The 20,023-nt window shown below is 45.1% G+C and overlaps 1 protein-coding gene across 1 annotated transcript; it reads left to right on the top strand.

Annotated features, from left to right (window-relative positions):
• The first annotated feature begins 3,310 nt into the window (after positions 1-3,310).
• On the top strand, positions 3,311-15,984 carry LOC121920423 (ubiquitin carboxyl-terminal hydrolase 36-like). The gene is made up of 7 exons (XM_042447561.1): positions 3,311-3,438; positions 7,035-7,353; positions 7,456-7,671; positions 9,971-10,081; positions 11,294-11,394; positions 11,720-11,787; positions 15,870-15,984. The coding sequence occupies exons 2-7, from the start codon at positions 7,101-7,103 to the stop codon at positions 15,982-15,984; spliced, it is 864 nt and encodes a 287-aa protein (XP_042303495.1). The 5' UTR covers positions 3,311-3,438; positions 7,035-7,100.
• Positions 15,985-20,023: the final 4,039 nt, after the last annotated feature.

Genomic DNA, 20,023 nt, shown 5'->3' with positions numbered 1-20,023 from the left:
TCTAATTGTCTTGAGTATGCTTTATTTCTACTGAGGAGCAGGCATTTAAAATATACACTAGAAATTCTTCCTGAGCCTTTTAACATCTGAGAACTGTTCAGAAAAGTGGCATGCTGGTGGCAGGATGGATCCTTGTCTGCAATCCATGCCCCCTGGCACAAATTGATCTCTACTTTGTAGTGTCCAAGGCTACTGATTTACATGGTTCTTGTTTCCACAAAGACTCCTAATGCTTTTTCTTCATTTTGATGCCCATCAAGCCTCTGTTTCTCAGAGCTGGAGGTTATATCACCACTGGTTCTTAAGTGATAGCAAACTCTTAATTCAGAAACAGTGATTCGTAATGAAACAGATTTAATGTATCGTCAAACAGGTGTGCTTCCTCTTCACTGAAGGAATCTAACAGCTCTCAAAAACAATGGAAGTCCAGACTTAATTTATCTTCTATTTTATTTAGATTACCTAGTGAGCAATTGTGCAGAATTGTCATATTTCTGAAATAAGGATGCTTCATGGCTTCCTAGCAAATGGTCCTGGAACTTTCTAGATGTCATGGATGCCTACACGGATCTTAATGTTGTACAGACATGGCAGAAAAGGGCTTCTGGTGGTGTTCTGCACTCTCCACTGCTCAACAGCTGGCTGGCTGCGTGTGTCAGGGACAGTGTTAAGAGCCCCTTCAGCCTGTGGTACCAGGGGACTTCCAACATCCCTACTGGGGCTGCCCTGTTGGGAATGGCTTAGTACTTCAACTTCATGATGACAGCCCTGAAATCTGCTCCAAGTGGTATTAGGCCCCACTGATGGTGCTGAGCACACTCTGGACTTAGTTTTCAGTGCAGAATGGGACGATATTTATATTAACCTTTGAGTGGAGGTTGGTGAAATGGCCATGTCAGTGGACACGATGGGTCCTGAGTATCCCTTCTCATAGAGTGGATCTAAACCAGATGCTTCGGTTTCTAGGGAGCCATCGGTGTTGAAATGAGTGCATTAGTGACTAGAGCGACATTTGGGAGAAAACATGGAGAGTCTGACTGAACATAGGCTAGATCTTTTTTGAAGGCTTACTACCAAAAAATAATGGGCAGACATCTGCATTTGCTAGGAGCTGTTTTGTGTAATCAAGGCTATTTAACAACATATAGCACAAAAAGAGACTAAAGACCTTTCAAGAACCCATTGTGAATAATTTGCTCAGCACTTTGCAAGCACAATCACTCTGATCCATTTTTACTTTAACTTTCCAGCTAATAAAGACCCAATGGACATAACCTTGGCCCCAACTTGTTCAGTCATAATGGATATCTGTCCATTTGTACTACCCAAGAGAATTGACAGGATCTTTGGAGAGATGAGAACCACCATGCGTTTGCTAGATTCATGTCCATCCTGCTAAATGAAAAGGCTTGGGGTTGGGACTGGCTGAGTGAATAAAGGGCAGGGATGGGGAAGTGTGGACAGAATCCTGTTTTGTGCCCCAAAGGCGTCAGAACCTATCTCCAATTTTGAAAGGGGCAGTAATTGCCTCCCAATGACTGAAAATTGTCCAAACCACTACCAACATCTGGCCATTTGGATCTGCTTACCTCCCACAAAGCCTTACAACCTCCTAAAATGGCCATTTTGCAACAACAACAAAAGTGAAATCAGAAGTGATGTGATGCTACTTAATGCTATTTGCTTCTGGGTTCTCTGCTGCTTCCCATTCTATTCAATGCAGGTGGTAAATGGCCCAGAGAGGTTCTCTCTCTGTGGGTTGGTGAGAGGAGCAGTGTGCTGATGGCACTCAACACTATTTTTCCTCTCCAGCTAAATCTGAGGAGGCTCTCTGGGTTTTTTTAAATAATAATTTTATTTCTATAATACATAAACAATACACATAAAATAACATCACAATCTAGGTTATATGTTTTGTCACTTCCTGATTAATCACTTCCTATGTTCCCTTAGTCTCAAAACATCATAACTGTATCAGGTACATCTGTGATTTATTTTTTTAGTAGTCCTCATTATAAACCCTCACCCTCTTTCAAGAAGAGGCTCTCTGTTTTAAACCAGCATCTGCTGTCAATAATGGACTAGATGAGGATGAACAAACTGAAGCTTTATCTACATTAGAGGTAAAAGTGAAGACTTTCACTGCTGGCACCCATAGTTTTTGTGGGTTTTGGGGGCTATGAGGCTGTGTTCTAGAAGTTTATTCCTGTGTAAAGGCTTCCCCTTTGACAAGGGTCCAAAACACACTGCAAAAATAATCCAGTTTGACACTGCTTTAACTACTTTGGCTCAGTGCTAGGGAATCCTGGGAATTGTAGTTAATCGTGGCAGGAAAGCTCTCTGACAGATGGCTCAATGTCTCACAAAACTACAGTTCCCAGAATCCCATAGTATTGAGCCAGGGCAGTTAAAGCAGTCTCAAAGTGGATTATTTCTGGCTTGGGCCTCTTCCTGGGCTTCCTTCACTGCCCTACATATGCCAGCATCCCATGGGAGGGAGCCATGTCACACACTGCATTGTTTCTAGAGCCTTCCCTCCTCCACACATAGCACTGCATGCACAGCCACGAGCCTTTCAAGATCTAGGAAATGAATGAAGCTGCAGCCAGGCTTGAGGAAGAACCTGGGCATTGCACTCATTTGCAGCTGCAGGGATTGGGTCCCAATTGCAAACCTTCATCCTCCCAACCGGGATCTGCTCTATTTCCCTCCTCCTCCCTTTGCGAGGCACGAGGGCGCCTTCTCTGCGGGACACTGCGGTGTTTGGGGCCTCGCTTCCCTCCGCCTCCCACAATCCGGCCTCTTCCCCCGCCCTCTCATGCCGTCCTCCTTTTCCAGGACGCCCCACACTTCAGCCTCCTTCTACCCAGGAGGAATCCCCAGACGCCCTCCATTTTGAGCATGGCCAAGAAGCATGGGTTTACATTGCTAGGAGTGTTTTTAAGCTTTTATTTCCTGTCCAGGACCAGGAGGGATTCCCAAAGCGTCCTCCATTTTGAGCAGGACCGAGAAGCACGGATTTACCTTTCTATGAGTTTATTTAGCGTTTATTTCCCAATCCCAGGAAGAATCCCCAAATGCCCTCCATTTTGAGCAGGACCAAGAAGCACAGATTGACATTTCTGTGAGCCCTCCATTTCGCGGCTCCTTGGGGCACAGGGGCGGCTGCCACGGAGTAACGCCCTCCCCGGGCCCTGAAGAGGAATATTATTATTATTATTATTATTATTATTATTCCCACAAAGAGGAAGCGGGGCCTGGGCCTGGCGTCACTCAGAGGCCTCGGGCGGGCGGGCGGGCCTCTCCGCTTCCTCCGCCCCTTTAGGGCGAGGATTGGGCCTTGCTCGCTCGGGCCGCTGCTCCTGCGCTGCGCCTCTGCTCTCCTGAGGACGCGGCGGAGACACGTGTCTGGGGCTGCTCGTGTGGATGCTCGCATGGGTGAGTGCAGAGGAGGACTAAGAGCACCCCTTTCCCCTGCACCCAGCTAAGGGAAGCGAGCCCCGCAATGCGTGGAGCAGCAGGGGAAGATGGCGGGTGGGTGGGGGAGACGCGTGTCCTCCTGGGCCTCCTCTAGGCCGCGGCGGGGCCTCGGTTGCCATGGCCCCCTCGACCGGGCCTCGAGTGGGACGGAGCCCGCTGGGGGAAGAGGGAGGCCGGGGCTGGTGCCGCCGGTGGCCTTTGCCCCCAGCCAGGCTGGGCTCTTCGCCTGAGGCCCCCGGCTCCAGGGTGCCTTCCTTCCTTCCTTCCCGGTGCGGAGGGAGGTTGTCGCTGAGTCTAAGGAAGGAGGAGGGGGATGTGGAGGACTTAGGCCTTGCTTCCCTCTGCGCCCCATGGCCACCACACAGGGCCCCTCCTCAGTACACCCCTCTCCTTTAAGGGTATGGGCACTAGAGAGCCCCCCCCCCCCCCCCCCTTCCCCCCCCCCCCCCCCCCCCCCAACCCATTTCCTTTAGGGATATTACTTCTAAACACTCATTTCCTTTAGGCGTATTAGACCCTAAAGACCCCCTCCCCAGCGTCCCTTACGCCCTTCTCCAAACGCCCCTTTCTTTTTGGCATATTAGCTCCCAAAGCCCCCCCACCCCAATGCCTCCTAGTGCCCCGTCTCCAAATCCTCCTAAAGGACCCCCCCCCCCATGCATCTTAGTGCCCCTTCTCTAAACACTCATTTCCTTTAGGCATATTAGATCCTAAAGACCCCCCCAGTGTCTCTTAGCACCCCTTTTCCAAACACCTTTTTCATTTTGGCATAATAGCTCCTAAAGGACCCCCCACCAGTGCTTCTTAGTGCCCCCTTTTTAAACATTCCTTTCCTTCTGGCACAGTGCCCCTTCCCCAAACACTCATTTCCTTTAGGCTTATTGGTCTCTGTGGTACCTCAGAGTGTGGTCACATCATGCCACTCCTGGGAATCCTTCTCCCAGGGTGGATGCCAGTGTCCTCAAGTCAATTTGCTCCTTAGGTCTAAGGGTGCACATGGTGGGCAACACCATCCCCTCGGTGTTGTTCCTGTATCATTTGTGGCCTTCATGCCCTTGACTGCAGTATGAGATGCTGATGCTGCTTCTCTGACAGAAATCAGCTGAGTCCTGTCAGCTAACACCCCTTGGCTGTCAGGTTTGTCATACATATGGAACAATTTTGTGTGTCCCTGTTGGGATCCAAAAGGTGTGAGTGAGCAACTTGCTTCCAGGCTTAGCTGTGTGAAGTACACATCTGAGGCCAGGCTGATGCTGAAATGAAAGCATCCTTGCTAAAGAACCGTTTCCCCCTCTCTCATCACCACCCTGTGTAAGGATGCAGCTGTGGGTGTCTCTGATAGTGATGGTCTGGTTGCTCATTAAAACTGACTGTTTAGTGAAGTGACTCAGGAGGCAGGGACTGTTAACATCTAGTAGTGTTCACCAGGTAAATAGCTCCATTGCACTGACGTCTCCTTGCCAGCAGTCTTCATGGGAGTGCAGGGTTGTCTCTGGTGAGGCAGCTTGTTTACCTGTGTCACTGTGCCCTGTCTTCTCCAGATGGCAATACTACATGCTCTTTTCACAGTAGCTTCTCCACATACACCCATGTATGTGTCCAGCATCAGGCTTTGGGTCTGACAGAGTAGTTGTGACCTTTCTGATGAAAGTTTCCTTTCTGCTTTAAGGTCTCCATAGCACAGGATGACGAGGTGAACCCCTTAATACCAAGCATGGGTTTGTCTGTTATGGAAATCTGTTATACTTAAGAAGATGTGTTCTTGTATTCAGCATGTATGGCTGCCATGTTTTAAATCCTCTGTTAGGAGAAACATCTGGGGTTTTTCATTGAGGTATTCTCCTCTTTCTGTTGGTGATCAAACTTTAGGGCAATTCAAACAGGTGTAGCACAGTGTTTTTCTTACATACTGCTGCTGCTAACCTAACAATGTGACAAAGCTCCAGATTAATAATTAAAAGGCTTATATAGCTCCAGAACTCAGAAGAAAACACTGGTGTTCACCCATCCAAGTACAGTACTAACCAGGACTTTATAATAGGTCTTTGGTCAGTAGAATTTCTATTAGCTGTCCACGTCATGAGATCTTGTCTGTAGACTTTGTTTTTTGAGAGTTTCCTGTGGCCTTCTTTATGCTGAAAATTCTTTGTACAGACAAAGTTTGTTTTCTTGGGAGCTTTCTCTTTGCTGAAAGGTGGAGGATAATGGATCACCAGAACAAGGGATGCTAACAGTTAGATATTTAGGAGCCTTACTGACTGTGATTGCATTGGAGACATAATCCATACTGTAGAAATAAAGCAGTTTGACACCACTTTAACTGTCATGGCTCCATCTTATGGCATCCTGGGATTTATATGAACTTCTTTTTATATTGCATGTAAAAATACAGTGGGCCCTCCACATTTGCTGGGGTTAGGGGCAAAGGACCCCTGTGAAAGTGGGGAAACTGCAAATTAAAAAAAATACTGTTTTTTGACCTGAGAGAACACCTCTAGTAAACTCCTCTGGCACAACTCTATTGTCAACACCTACCAGAAATTGAACACAGAATCATGCTAGAGAACGTACAAATGCCCAGAGAAGTGTTTTCTTTGGTAATCTCTTAAATCCTTTGGCACAACTCTGTGGTCAGTTTCCAGCAGAGTTGTACTGCAGGACCTAGAGGTTCTTAGAGAAAACATAGAAATCAAAGCCACAAATAATGAAAGCCTCAAAAGTCAAAGCCGCAGGAAGGCTAACTGTATTGTATTCTGGCTTTCAAGAAAGTAAAGTTTCTACTTCTGCTCATGAGTGTTGTCTTGAAGTACAGGAGCAATGTCTCTTGTGAATATATATATATATATATATATATATCAGTTTTCTTTTAGTTTTTCTTGGTAGTTAGGGTGTCTGTGGTTATCATGAACAACTTGAAAAAAATAATGTAGTTGGGAAAACTGAATTTATGGCTATATTTCCAATTTGCCTCATGTAGAATGCAAAAATTCGGAACTGTGTTCCAGAAGTCTGGAGTTACATTTGGATCCCCTTGTTTTGAAATTAAAGTAGTGGTGGTAATGATTTAAGGAGCCTAAATATCCTAAAGACATCAGATTGTGGCTGATTTTGAAAGCTAAGCAGGGCCAGCACTGGTTAGTATTTGGATGGGTAACACCAATGATACCAGGAGCTGTAGGGTACATTTCAGACGAAAGAACTGGCAAAACCACCTCTGATTATTCTTTGCTTAAGAAAACCCTATGAAATTCACAGGGTTACCATACATCAACAGAAGATTTGAAGTCATGCGCTTGCACACACATTGGTTTATTTAGCATCAGTGTACATGGCATTTCTCAAACTAAAAGAGAACCTACTCACAGTCTAAAATTCAGCTGAGGAGAGTGTAAAGGAAGAAGAAGGGGGAACAGAGACTGGAATAAACAGGGAATTTAAGGTAAATCTTGTTATATGTATTTAGGCTCAGTAACAGGAGCGTGTGGGGATGTGGGGGTTGTATAAGAGTCATTGTGAAGACACTTGGTTTTGAGGCCAAATAACTTCTCTTGCAGCTTTCCCTTGCAAAGCAAAGTTCCTCTGGTAGCAGGGCAGCCTATGCTGCTACAGAGTGATGCACAATGCCCATAGTGGACAAACTGAAGGAAGCCCTAAAACCTGGGCGGAAGGACTCTGCTGATGATGTTGAGCTGGGCAAGTTGTTGGCAGCTTCTGCCAAGAAGATTTTGTTGCAAAGGATTGAATTTGAACCAGCCTCAAAAAGCTTCTCCTACCAGCTGGAGAGCCTGAAAAGCAAGTATGTTCTATTGAACCCAAAGACGGAAAATCCTAGTCGGCACAAGGGCACTGAAGAAGGACCCAACAGAAAGCAAGGTGCTTCTTGTGCTCTACCTGTATACGGGTTGGGGGGTGGGATGGGATGGGATGGACTGGCTGCTGTGCCTGGTGTTGCTGACTCTCCTTTCTCTCTCGCAGGCATTGAGCATGTTCTAGGAGGTGATGGAGTGCCAGCCCCGCAGAAGGTCCTCTTCCCTTTGGAGCGTCTCTCTCTGAAATGGGAGAGGGTGTACCGTGTCGGAGCTGGGCTCCACAACCTGGGCAACACTTGCTTCCTCAACTCCACCTTGCAGTGTCTGACATACACTCCGCCTCTAGCCAATTACCTGCTTTCCAAGGAGCACAGCCGCAACTGTGAGTGTAGTGTTGGGACTTTGGAGTGTTCTCTTTCATGCAGAGGAATTAATGCTTCTGCCAGTGGTCTGAGGCTTTTGATTTGTGCTTTTTTACTTGGAGTTGACGAAGGCAGAGGCTGCAGTGGTGCCCTGCTTTGCATCCTAGTGTCACTCTAGCAGAAGGTTCAAGTGTTGGGCTTGGAATCAAGCCAGGAATGGGCACATTGTGGCCTTCCTAATGTTATTGGAGTGCAACTCCCCTTACCATGGCTATACTAACCAGAGCTGTTGGGAGTCAGAAGTCTGGCAAATTCTTAAAGGTCACAATTAAGTCCCCTAGCTTTAGTTATCTAAACAAATAGCAGAGCAGGGGTTAGAATAGCCTGAAGAGGGTGAAAGAGGGTAAATTGATGGCCACAAGAGCCACCAAATTCAAAGTCTCAGCCTCAGAGAAAGACAATGGAAAACCTCCTTTGATTACCTAAATCTTAACAAGAAATCCCCAGAATAGGGTCGCCATAAATCAGAGTTGATTTGAAGGCAGATAATAACAATAAGAAGCTATAGTGTTAAAGATACTGTTGGTACTTTGTTGCTTTTTGTAACGGTTTTGGAAGCATGCTGAATTATTTGGTCCTAGGCTTTATGTAGCTGAAGTCTCAGAAGAGTGCATGTGATGAAAGGAAACGCATTGGATCTAGCTGCAGTAATCAGGCCCTAGTACCATGTGAGTTCATAGAGTTGTTATACTTGCCATGTAGTGACTGTGGAGGAATGAAAGGCAGGGACGCAGGACATGTAGATCCAAGGACAAATTGGCACACAGTGCATCTCACCCCACCCCAAAGAGTGCTCTGCAGCAGAAAGTTGCTTTACAGGCCACTGCATTTATCCTTGCAGCAAAGGTCTGTCAGGCTGTGTTAACAGCTGCAAAGGAGGAGAGCCAGGATTTAGTTGTATGAGAACTGCTGCACTAAGCAACCATCCTATTCTTGCTGGTAGTGCTGACTCCTTGTTTGGAAAGAGATGTGTATGACTGTGATTGGAGGTGGTTAGTAGATATTTGGGTTGCAGTAATGGTCATGTTGCACCTGTAGACATTACATGCAGGTTTCAGAAATTTAACCTGTTTCTCAGTTATTGTTTTTGCTCAGCAGAAAGTATAGCATTTTGAGCCTCTTCAGATATGCAGGGAAGGAAGCTTCTGCCATGTAGCTATGATAGGATTAGGAAGGTATACAAGTACCCATGCATGCTTGACTGCAGTCAGAGTGCAAGCTTGTTAGCAAGATGATGGCTCCCTGATGTAAGCAATAAGAAAATGCCTTCGGAAACCATTTATACTCAACTATCAATCGCCCTCATGTATAAGTCAAGGGTAGGTTTTAGGCCAAAATTGCAGATTTTAATATGACCTGTGGATAAGTCGAGGGTAAAACATAGGGGCGTGCATCAAAGGATGTAAAGCCTGAAGCCAAGGAAAGCGATGCTAAAGAATTTACAAAATTTTGGTAGGCATAAATGTTGTGCTCCTCATAAAGGCTGGATGGATGAGAGAGTAGTTATAGATGGCCGATGTTTATTTTAGGTGCTCTCAGGATGGACTAAGTACTCACCTGTAGGCCTGTTACAGACTACCAAAATAAAGCTGCTTCGGGTCTCTTTGGAGGTATGCTATTTAAATGATGCATGGGTCCTAAGAGTCCGGAGGTCGCGCCAAAGCCACACTCCATTCCTAAGCACTGGAGTGCAGCTTTGGTGCAGCTTCCGGATTCTTAGGATGCATGCATCATTTAAACAGCATATCTCCAAAGAGACCCGAAGCAGCTTTATTTTGGCAGTCTGTAACAGGCCTTAGTCACTCTACTCACTGAAAGGGGATGACTCCTATATTTTTTTAAAGTAAAAATTAAAGTACACTTCTTACATTGACTCGTGGATAAGTTGACCCAGGTTTTTGGAGGTCAAGTTTTGATTACATTTCTAGACTTATACATGAGTATATACAGTAAGTATCAGTTCTGCCTCTGGGGTGTTATGTTGCCTCCAGCAGAGAGAAATGGCAAATTTTTTGTTGGTGCTTGATGGGCATGCAGTCGATGTTGGAGGTGCTTAACCATGCAGCAGAAGCAGCACTTGCACCTTTCTCTTTATATTTCTTCTGTCATTATTTTCAGGCAAGCTATATAGTATTGCCTAGTCAAACTTGGTATGCTACTCTCCTGGGTTTTCTGGCTCTGCCAAATATGTATTTGCTCTTTGGAAGCAGGATATTGCTCCAAAGAGTGTGAATTAATTCCTGATTTCATCTCTTTCAGGCCACCAGGGAGGCTTTTGCATGATGTGCGTTATGCAGAATCACATGATACAAGCATTCGCCAACAGCGGAAATGCCATCAAACCAGTGTCCTTCATCAGAGATCTTAAAAGTAAGCAGTGGAGGAGGTTTCTGAAAAGTGTCATGAGAGAATACTATATCTCATCAGTTTTTATAGGGTGAAGAGACCAAAGATCCTGTGTCGTGTGTTGTGGGGGGGTGTTTCAGTGTGAGAGATACTCTTGGTGTGTATGTTGGTGTGTGTGATCTTATGTGCATATATGTCCACTATGCACAGCCTATAGAATATTGAGAAAAGTGGCTTAAAAAACCCAGCAACAACAAGGATTGTTGATATGAAATCATGACAGTCATACATGTGTAAGTCATGACCTTAGGGCACGTGGGTATTCCTCTCCTTTCTTTACAGTGGGACAGTGTGGCCTGCAGGTCACACAGAGCTCTGAAAACACCCCACACACACATCCTTTTCCAGTTCCCAAGTTGTGATTTTCTGCACTAAAACTGCATGTAGATGTGGTGGCTTGCCTTCCCAACCCACCAAAAGCGTGTGTGTCCAGAAACTTGCTAAAATGTAACTAGATGATATAACATCACTCCCTTTTTTAAAAAAGATCTTTATTTGACCATCTTGCATCACATTATTATTTTACACTTACAATTCCAGTTGTTATAGTCATTATACTTCTAATACATAGTTTTATCCTAACTCATGTCTTCCTTCTTTATATAGTTCATTTTGATTCTTATATATACAATGTCATCTGGTGGACATGCCTCTTTTTTTATTTGTATTTCCATTTTTTTTGTTTCATTATTATTTCTTCTTCGCTTTCTTCTGCTTCTGTTTTTATTATCTCTTCCACCCTCTTCTTATGTTTTACTACATATTTATATAACATATAAAATCTACCCAACCACCCCAGCTAAAGAAAGTGGCCTGTGTTGTGGCCAGAACTTTCTAAAGTTTCTAAAATGGCAATTAGAAGTGATGTAACATCACTTCTGATGTATTATGGGCGGGCAGCAGTGGCCCACTTATAGTGGCCACTCGTGTTGTAACGATTCAAGTTGCAGCTGGAAATATTTTAGAAATTCACATATGAGGGTAGGAGTGCACCATACATTTCACTCATTAGCATCTTGCATAGTTATATTGAGTGGAAATGGAGTTTCCTTGGTGCAGAATATGGATTTTTGGTTTATGATGTGAAATTGAGATTTCTGAGTTTTATTTGATAACATCTGTCCTTGATGAGGGGGTTAGGAAACAAAATTTTGATTCTGTTTCTTTCTCCGGCAGAGATTGCTCGGCACTTCCGTTTTGGCAGTCAGGAGGATGCTCATGAGTTCTTGCGTACACCATTGATGCCATGCAGAAAGCCTGTCTCAACGGCTTACCAAGTATGGACAGCTCCCTGTTTCTGTTGTCGGGAGGGACAATACCATTTCATTGGGTTTAAGAATGATCATATTGAGACCTTGTGTATGAAACTTAGTGTAGTATGATGTCTCGCAACTATGAACAGCATATGATTGGGGGAAGACTATGCTAGGTTAACAGCCATTCAGCTGGTACTGGTGCTCTTTTTATCCAGTCCCTTAAGAAAGCAAGGCTTTCCTGAGCAGTATGGCTGCTTTGGTATCTAAGCTGTTATGTTGAATTGAAGACGTCTTATTCAGAAGTTTGCTCCTGACTCTCTGAACACTTGGTTGTTTGCTTTTCCAGACTGGATCGTCAGACTCAGGCTACCACATTGGTACATCAGATCTTTGGTGGTTACCTCCGATCTCGTGGTGAGCACAGCTTTGGAAGTTCCCCCTAGAGCTTAGGATCCCAGGTTTACCTTTTTTTTAATTTCTTGTTGAGTTTTGGCTGGAAGGTCCTTTAGTATTGAAAAACATTTAGTGTTTCAAGCTTTGACTCAGTCTAGAAATAACATCACTCCTCCAGACTGTCCTCCTGTGCCCAGCAGTATTTCTGCCGTGCCATCATCCTGTGGGCATGCAGCAGCTCTAGGTCAGTTTCTTGCTAGCTTTCTTTGGCCCCAGTCTAGGCTGTGAAGGGATTTGGGTATCTGGATTAGAGGCTTCCACTGCCGGTTTTGCTGGCTAGGAAAAGAAGTATTGCTGTCTCAACCTTCTTACTGTGGAATGTGACCATGGCAGGCAGCAATGGCCGCGAAGAGCAGGCAATTAACTCTTCTGCTTTCTTTACAGTGAGTGCTCCATGTGCAAGAGTGTTTCAGATACATGACCCTACCTGGATGTGGCGTTGGAGTCAGGGTATGTCAGAGTTGTTCAACTGTTTAAACTATTTTACTATTAGTCAAAAAATGGTAAAAGATACGCTAAAACATGTACCGTATTTTCCGGCGTATAAGACGACTGGGCATATAACGACCCCCCACTTTTCAGTTAAATATAGAGTTTAGGATATACTCGCCGTATAAGAATACCCCTTTCCAATGCACACCAATAAAAATTTAAAAATTATCATATTGATTTCAATTGGTAATTTTAATTCAAATGATTTAACATGCAGGTACATAGCAGGAAAACTTGTTGTATACAAAGCTGTTGGATTGGTCAGCTCTCCCTGCCTACCCAGCCCTCCCTGTCTCGAGTTTTCTTCTACCGTACTTGTACAGCGCTGTCCTTGCTGCTTCATATTGTCACACCTATGGAAGAGATGCGGCCGCAGCCGTTTTGAACTCCCCCACCACATGCGGCAGATTCTCCCGTCCGGCTCAGAAGTTTCAGCACCTGCAATATAAGATGACACCCGGCGTATAAGATGCCCCTCAACTTTTGAGAAGACTTTCCTGGTTTAAAAAGTAGTCTTACATGTCCGAAAATACAGTATTCATTCTGTGTGAAAGTCCACACTTTGTAGGGCTCCACCCTCTCTGCAGGGCTCTAGGAGGCATTTTCCCTATGCTTTAGGCCTCCTGGCTATTTTAGCAGAAGAGAAGCCTTTTTTAACACAGAAGTGAGTGGAGTCGTTTCGTTTCACTTCCTGTTCAAAGCTTCTTCTGGGACTTAACTCGCTTGAGTGGGGGAAGTTTGGGGGGAAATGTCCCCCATTTCCCTTAGGAACATTTGGGGCCAAAACATTGGGAAAAAATTGAAAACCCCCAATATTTTGGGAGCCCAAAATGGTCCTGGGAGCTGCATGTGGGCCATACCTGCCCACCCCTGCTATAGATATATACAGTCGGCCCTTCTTATACACGGATTTGTTACACCCAGATTCAAGCATACACGGTTTGAAAATGTTCATGAAGTATAAATTTCAAATATCAAACCTTGATTTTCCATTTTTTATAAGGGACACCATTTTGCTATGCCATTATATTTAATGGGACTTGAGTATCCCCGGATTTGTTTCCATGGGGGATCTTGGACCCAACCCCAACGTATAACAAGGGTCCACGTACATAGCTTTGTAGCCTTTCTGATTTTGCATGGTCACAGTTTCAGCAGCCATGAGCAACTGTGCAGTCTCCCAGATGCTGTTTGTTTATTTAATGTGTATCTCGCTTTCCCTCAGCAGAGGATTGAAGGCAGCATACAATGTTTTAAAATGCAATACAATTTAAAAAATAGTACAGTGGTGCCTCGGGTTACGAAAGTAATTCGTTCCGCGGCCGCTTTCGTAACCCGAAAGCCTTCGTAAGCCGAATGCCATAGGCGCTAATGGGGAAAACGCGCGTTTCGTGCGAAAAAGCGCCGAAAAGCACCAAAAATTTCTTCGTAACCCGAAAACATTCGTAACCCGGAACAATGATTTCCCATGGGATTTTTTCGTATCCCGAACATTTCGTAACCTGGTATTCGTATCCCGAGGTACCACTGTATAAAATAGCCCTGCCATTGTTGTTGCCCTGCACTTCCCATTAAACTAGTGAACATGGCCCATGGTGGGGGAAGCTGGGAGTTTCAGTTGAATAACATTTGGAGGGCCACATCGTTACCACCCTTGGCTTTTTGAACAGTGTTCAGCCTGCTCAAAAGTGTAATGTGTTTTGCTCTATACTGTTCAGCTACTAGTAGGTCAGCAATACATAGAAAATGAAAAGGAATGGGCGAATAGGAGGGGCATGTCATGGGGAAACAGATTATGGAATATGTGGACTTCCAAGAAATGAATGGGGTCATGCTACATTTAGCCATTATTTAGGCAGTGAGTATCTTCAGAAAGAATACCTTTTGCTTGTCTTCATGCTTTGTTATAGTTCTCCCGTCGGTTGCCCCATCTCTCATCCAAGCAGAGGAGTGTCATAGTCTGTCAAGGAATAGGACTTAGATACAGTCAGCCCCTCCTATGGCGAGCTTGACTTCCGCGGTTTTGAGCTTACCGGAGGGACAGCCCCAGCAGAAAATAATGGCATGTACTCACACTGCGTGCGTCACCGCGAACACATGCCCCATTATTTTCTGGGCCTAGAGCATTGCTGGGGGGGGGTCCAAAACAGATCCCCCACGTATGGGGATGACAAACTGTACATGTACAACTCCTTGTGAGGCTCTTCTTAAAATCTAATGAACTTTTCTGATTAATTAATCCTTTTTAACATTAAGGATCTACACGAGGCTTTGTAAAAATGCAGCAGTACAATCTGAGGGGATGGAAGATCTGAGCACTTTTAATTGTTCTCTAATGTGAATTTCAAGTTTTATAACATTGATGTTAAATATTTTCTGGAAGAAGGATTTGAAAAAAAGTGCTTCTATTTCTGCAGTTTGTGTTGATTGTGATGGACAATCAGATCACTGGAGTATAAATTAAATTCCATACTAGCTAATGTGTAAAACTTGCTTCATTGGTGCATGATGTGTTGTCTTCAAGCCCTTTATATTGAACCTCTAATCAAAAGAAGCTACAGTGGTCCTTACCTACTGTGGGCATACATTCTCACGACTTCATAGTCCCCTTTATGCTTGTTTTTCAGGGACTAGTTTACGTCCCTCAACTTGCCATCCTCCAGATGTGTTTGCTGTGGATAAAGAGTCATAGCCTATTTGAGGGCAAGGGAAAAGCGCCATGTAACATCTGAGTTTAAACTGGGTGATGCTGTTCTTTCAAACTGATTTGTATGCTCATGTAGCTCTCTCTCCTAAACTTCTTCTTTCTCTCTTTACAGAGGCTGCCAACCTTGTTCGGGCGTTAGGTTATTTGTTAAAAGCCAGATGTGCTGAGTTGGGAGAATGCCTACATGTGTGCCACGTGAGTTGCCTTCTACCTTGGCTTTTTGTCTTGACTTACTGGTTCCCTCTTACTCCCGTGAGCCCTTTTCCTCACTCCATTATGCCTTGAAGAAAAAAACACCAGTACTACGTGGATTTCTAGAACGGGGGCGGGCTAACATAGGTTAGACAGATTTGTTTCTACTTCACAGCTGCAGTCATCTGCTGACTCACTCTTAAAATATTAAATTGGGCCTTTTTGAAAAAATGCAGCAGGGAAAGGGTAGCTTACTTAGACAGTGACAGATTAATGTCATGACACTTGTGGATTGGGTGGCGGGAATAATGAGCAGAAGCAGAGTTTTGGTATATACATTTCACCAGTGTGTATTACCTTTGCAACAGTTGTCTCCTGCTTGAACAAAAAACACATTTCTCTAAATAGTTAGAGACCGCGCATGCATTTCAGATGGAAGGACTAATCACATGGAGGCGCTCTATAGAAAAGCAAGCTCTGTACAAGGTCTGTAAAGTCTCATGTTTAAGGTGCACCTGAAGCATAGCTACTGTAGATGGACATTTAGGAGGATCTCTTGTTCACCACATATTCCCCACACAAAACAAAAACCCCTGTAGTGGCAGCCCCATCCTGTGTTGTGCCATGTTGGTGTGTTTCTTTCACCCTGCAGGTGCAAGAAGAAGTGCCGCCAGCAAGCGCTTTCCATCCATCGAGCATCCAATGTACTCACGATCTCTCTCAAGCGCTTTGCCAACTTCAGTGGAGGCAAGATCACCAAGGTGTGAAATCTGGAAGGTGGAGGGTGTGGACAGTGTTCCCTTCCCTATGGAGAACATTTGAAGGCTCAGCTGGCCGTTCTTGCTGATGTTGTCCAGCTATCACCTGCCTTACAGATGTAAGCCACAAATTAAGACTCCATCCAGCGAACTCTGCCATGATGATTTATTAGCTTAGTTGGTTTTATATGCGTTTTTATCTTCATTGTTTAATATGGATCTGGATTTCCTGCATGGCAGGGGGTTGGATACGATGGCCCTTGCGCGTCTCTTCCAACTCTATGATTCTAATCTTGTTTTAAGGGGGGTCTTATGTATATAATGGATGTATTTTAACCTGTTTACGCCGCTTGCTTGCCTGGCAAAAAGCGGGACGAAATAAAAATTTATTTATTTTATTTATTATTATGTTTTGGACAGCATGTTCCAACAGTCCTACCACCTTAGCTATTGGCGAGGATGATGAGGAATTGCAGTCCAGCAAAATTTTGAAGGTCACATATTTTTTACCTCTTTTAGATTTTTAAAAAAGAAAAAAACAATGGCTTAATGTCCTTGAATCCTTATGTTTATTGTGCTTGCCATGTCTTCCAAGTTACTAGGGCGGGATACAAACGGGCAGGGGAAGACGTCTTGGAGGTGTATTCTGCTGAATACGGGAGCCTCCAGAACCGCCTGCCCCGGGGCGTGGCTAAGGTGTATGGGGGCTTCCACATGGGGGGCAGTGAAGAGCCTCACCTGGGCTTTTCTCCTGCTTTCTCTTCTGGACCTCATTTTTGTTTCTGTTGACCCGGTTCATACCGCATGCAGGACACTGAAAGCAGATAGGCAGTTCCGCAACGGGCACCAAACGCTTTTTGCCGGCTGGCGTGAGAGCTGCACAGCTGGGTTAGCACCGCGGCAGGAAAGCATGGCAATTAAACGCCAGGCCCTTAAACTTTCCCCCCGCCCTGCCCAAGAACAATGGTGGGCTCCTGCCAGGCTGGTGTCAGCTGGTGTTGGCATCCTTGTCACTTGACACGTTGCCAGTTTCACCAGCTCATGGATGCTCCTCTCCTTTGGTCCCCGCGCTCTTGCTGAATCTGCAATGCACAGCCACAGCTGTCGCCGCTGCCACCGCTGTCCCCCCTGCCCTCCCATCACTCCCTTGTACATCTGTAAATATTAAAGTTTTAGCGTTTTTTTTTATTGTTAGGTGAAATGGCACAGGAATGTGTGGTAGGGGTTCACTTTAAATTCCAACTTTCCACAATTCGCAGCGCATGCTACATGTTGTTCTAGGGTTAGGGTTAGGGTTATGAGCATTAAAATAGAGTGCAGCTGTGCTGCAGCTTCCACATCTGCATGGGCATCTGACACTCTAATTAGAGCCTCGGTGCAAACTGCGCATGTTTCCAGGCCCCGACTCCTTTGCGATGCCAGCAGACACGGAGCTTTTAATGGGAACTTAAATTAGCGGCGTAGCGTTTCTGGCGCCGGTGCAGCAGCTTATAGACGGGCGCTGCGCGCGTTGCACAGCATAAGAAAAGAGTGGGGAAAAGCGGCACCTTTTTAATACCACTTCTTCCCACTTGGGGCGTGTGGGCGGCGTGTTCGTGGGCACATTCAGGTAAAGGGCCGTCGAAGGCTATACCTTCATGACGTCTTGAAACACACCCCTTTTGCCCGTGTATCCCGCCACTGGCTGTATACTAGAGAAAGGCTTACACAGGTGGGCCAACTTCTTACAGACTATTCCCCTTCCTTCTGCAGGATAGGTACCCTGACTTCCTCAATATCCGGCCATACAGTTCACAAAAACACTGGGATCCGTCATGTATGGCCTCTATGCTGTGCTTGTGCATCAGGATACCGCTGTTCATGCAGGGCATTACTACTGCTATGTCAGGTGAGAATTCCTTTGTCTTCTGCTACTGGGTAATGGCAACTGTGCCAGTAGGGCAGCATGAGCCTTGGATGATTGCATTCCAGCTTTGGGACTATTTAATGTTAAGCTTTTGACAACAATTTAGCTGAGCTATTACATAAATGCTTAAATTGGGACTATCGGCTTTACAGACAGCCCCTGTGCCCTTTCCTATACATTGGGCCGCGGCAATTACATGGCGCAGCCCAATCTGACCTTTCTGTGGGCCAAAATGATCTGCCAAAACTTGACTCCTTTTTGCATTGTGGAAAGGGGCCATAGCTACTGAGCTGTAGCTTTTCGGCACTGCTTATGGGGCTTCATCATCTCGGGCAGCACCGTTGTGACGCACCTGCTGTGTAGTGGGATACATGTTGTGCACATTGCCACATCCCCACTCCCCCTGATGCTTCGGCCTTTATCGCCATTCTGTATAGCCTCTATGTCCAAAGCAAAGCTGGCCAAAGTATGGTACTTCCCAAGGGCATTCTTTGTTGTTGTCATGCTTATGGAATGATAAGGCCTAGGGGAAACAAAACATAACTCTGGAACAGTGTTTTTTCTTTGTTGTAAAGCCAGTGGTTCCAACCTGTGGTCGGGACCCTTTGGGGGTCGCTTAAGACCATTGAAAAACACCATTATTTGCATATAACAATTAAAAATAATTTTTATGGCTGGAGTCACCCCAGCATGAGGAAATATATTAAAGGTTGAATGCATTAGGAAGTCGAGACCATTTTGTAAGGCGTTCCTTTCCCCAGTAGACTGCTAAATGGCACAAGGCGTGGTTAGCAGTATCTTTTACCAGGGTTAGTCTTCCCCTGTGAGCTCACTGTATGCCGTGAATATGTAAGCTGGATATTTGGCTTACGACAGTTTACGGTCAGCAATTACCCCGTTGTAATCCAGGAAGGAAAATCTGTGGCCCTCCATCTGATGATGGCTCATACTCTATCATTCTAGAGAATATGAGATTATGGCAACAGTAGCCCTTAAACATAGAGTATTGGATCGAGGGCTCTCCTCCTGAGTTACTTCCATTTTAATGATCGTAGTGGCAACTCCTTGAAAGAACTCGGCTGTCCTCCCAAATGCATATGAGAAGTAGGACTTTAGTCTATGAAAGCTCATGCTGCCAACTTCTTCATTCCGTCGTCTCAAAGGTGCTACAGTTCTCTTCCACACTTTTTCTACTCTGTCCCCCATTACTAGGAAACCATTACAAGTCCTTTTTCCTCTTCATTTTTTCAGGGCAGTAATGTGCAATGTTCCCCAACTGAATGATTTCCCTAGTACATTCAAGCAAATCAAAAGTTGTTCTTAATCAACAAGCCTATGTGCTCTTCTATTAAGGTAAGTGGGCGTCGGTGATATTTAAGCACACGTCGAATGACTTTTCCATCCAACATTTGCCTCTTTTCTTTGCTGTCTGGCCCTGATTTTTGCTGACTGAGTGGGACTTTAAAGTACAGATAATGGAGCTGGCTGTCTTGGTGTAGGAATTGTAACATGGTTGCTGCAATTGCCAGTCTGTGCAGGAAGCGTAGGTTAGACAGCCTTTTCTTGCTCTGTCTCTGTTTGAAAAGGAACTCAGACGTCTTGTGTAATGTGGATTTTCTAGTGTTTGTTCTCTATTTGAATCAGCCATTCTTCATATTGAAAAGGGGTGGTAGTTCATTGATATCTTACCACATGCTTTGTGTCCAGAAAAGGGCTGAGTTAATTTCTGGCATTTAAGCCGGCTGAGAATCCGGAGAGCCACTGTCAGTCTGAGTTGACAGCAGTGCCATGTGGGATCTCTAATCCAGTTCTCATGTTTAATATGGAGCCCTGATGGCGCAGTGGTTAAAATGCCTGTCCTGCGCCATTCACTGAAGACCACAAGGTTGTGCGTTCAAGACCAGCACAAAGGGCCCCAGCTCGCCTCAGGCTTGATCCTTCCGAGGTCGCTAAAATGAGTACCCAGGACTGTTGGGGGCCAAAAGTAGCTTACTTGCTAATTAGCTTCTTGCTGTTCACCGCTATGATCTTTGGACTGCGGTCTATAAATAAAAAAATATTATTATTATATTAATATTCTTCAGATGTCGTTTAGTCGCTGGTTATGTTCAAAGCATGGCACTTAATTTGCTAGTGTGCCAA

The sequence above is a fragment of the Sceloporus undulatus genome, chromosome 2 (genome assembly GCF_019175285.1).
Source record: "Sceloporus undulatus isolate JIND9_A2432 ecotype Alabama chromosome 2, SceUnd_v1.1, whole genome shotgun sequence".
In the NCBI taxonomy this organism is placed as follows: domain Eukaryota; kingdom Metazoa; phylum Chordata; class Lepidosauria; order Squamata; family Phrynosomatidae; genus Sceloporus; species Sceloporus undulatus.
The sequence above is the reverse complement of the archived record's forward strand: the minus strand, read 5'-3'. Positions and strand labels throughout refer to the sequence as shown.

What these genes read in the sequence shown, in the direction of transcription:
- LOC121920423 (XM_042447561.1), top strand. Translation starts at nt 7,101, where the DNA reads ATGCCCATAGTGGACAAACTGAAGGAAGCCCTAAAACCTGGGCGGAAG. An exon ending in CAAGGAGCACAGCCGCAACT is followed by an intron (nt 7,672 to 9,970) that starts GTGAGTGTAGTG and finishes CATCTCTTTCAG; the next exon opens with GCCACCAGGGAGGCTTTTGC. An exon ending in CTTCATCAGAGATCTTAAAA is followed by an intron (nt 10,082 to 11,293) that starts GTAAGCAGTGGA and finishes TTTCTCCGGCAG; the next exon opens with AGATTGCTCGGCACTTCCGT.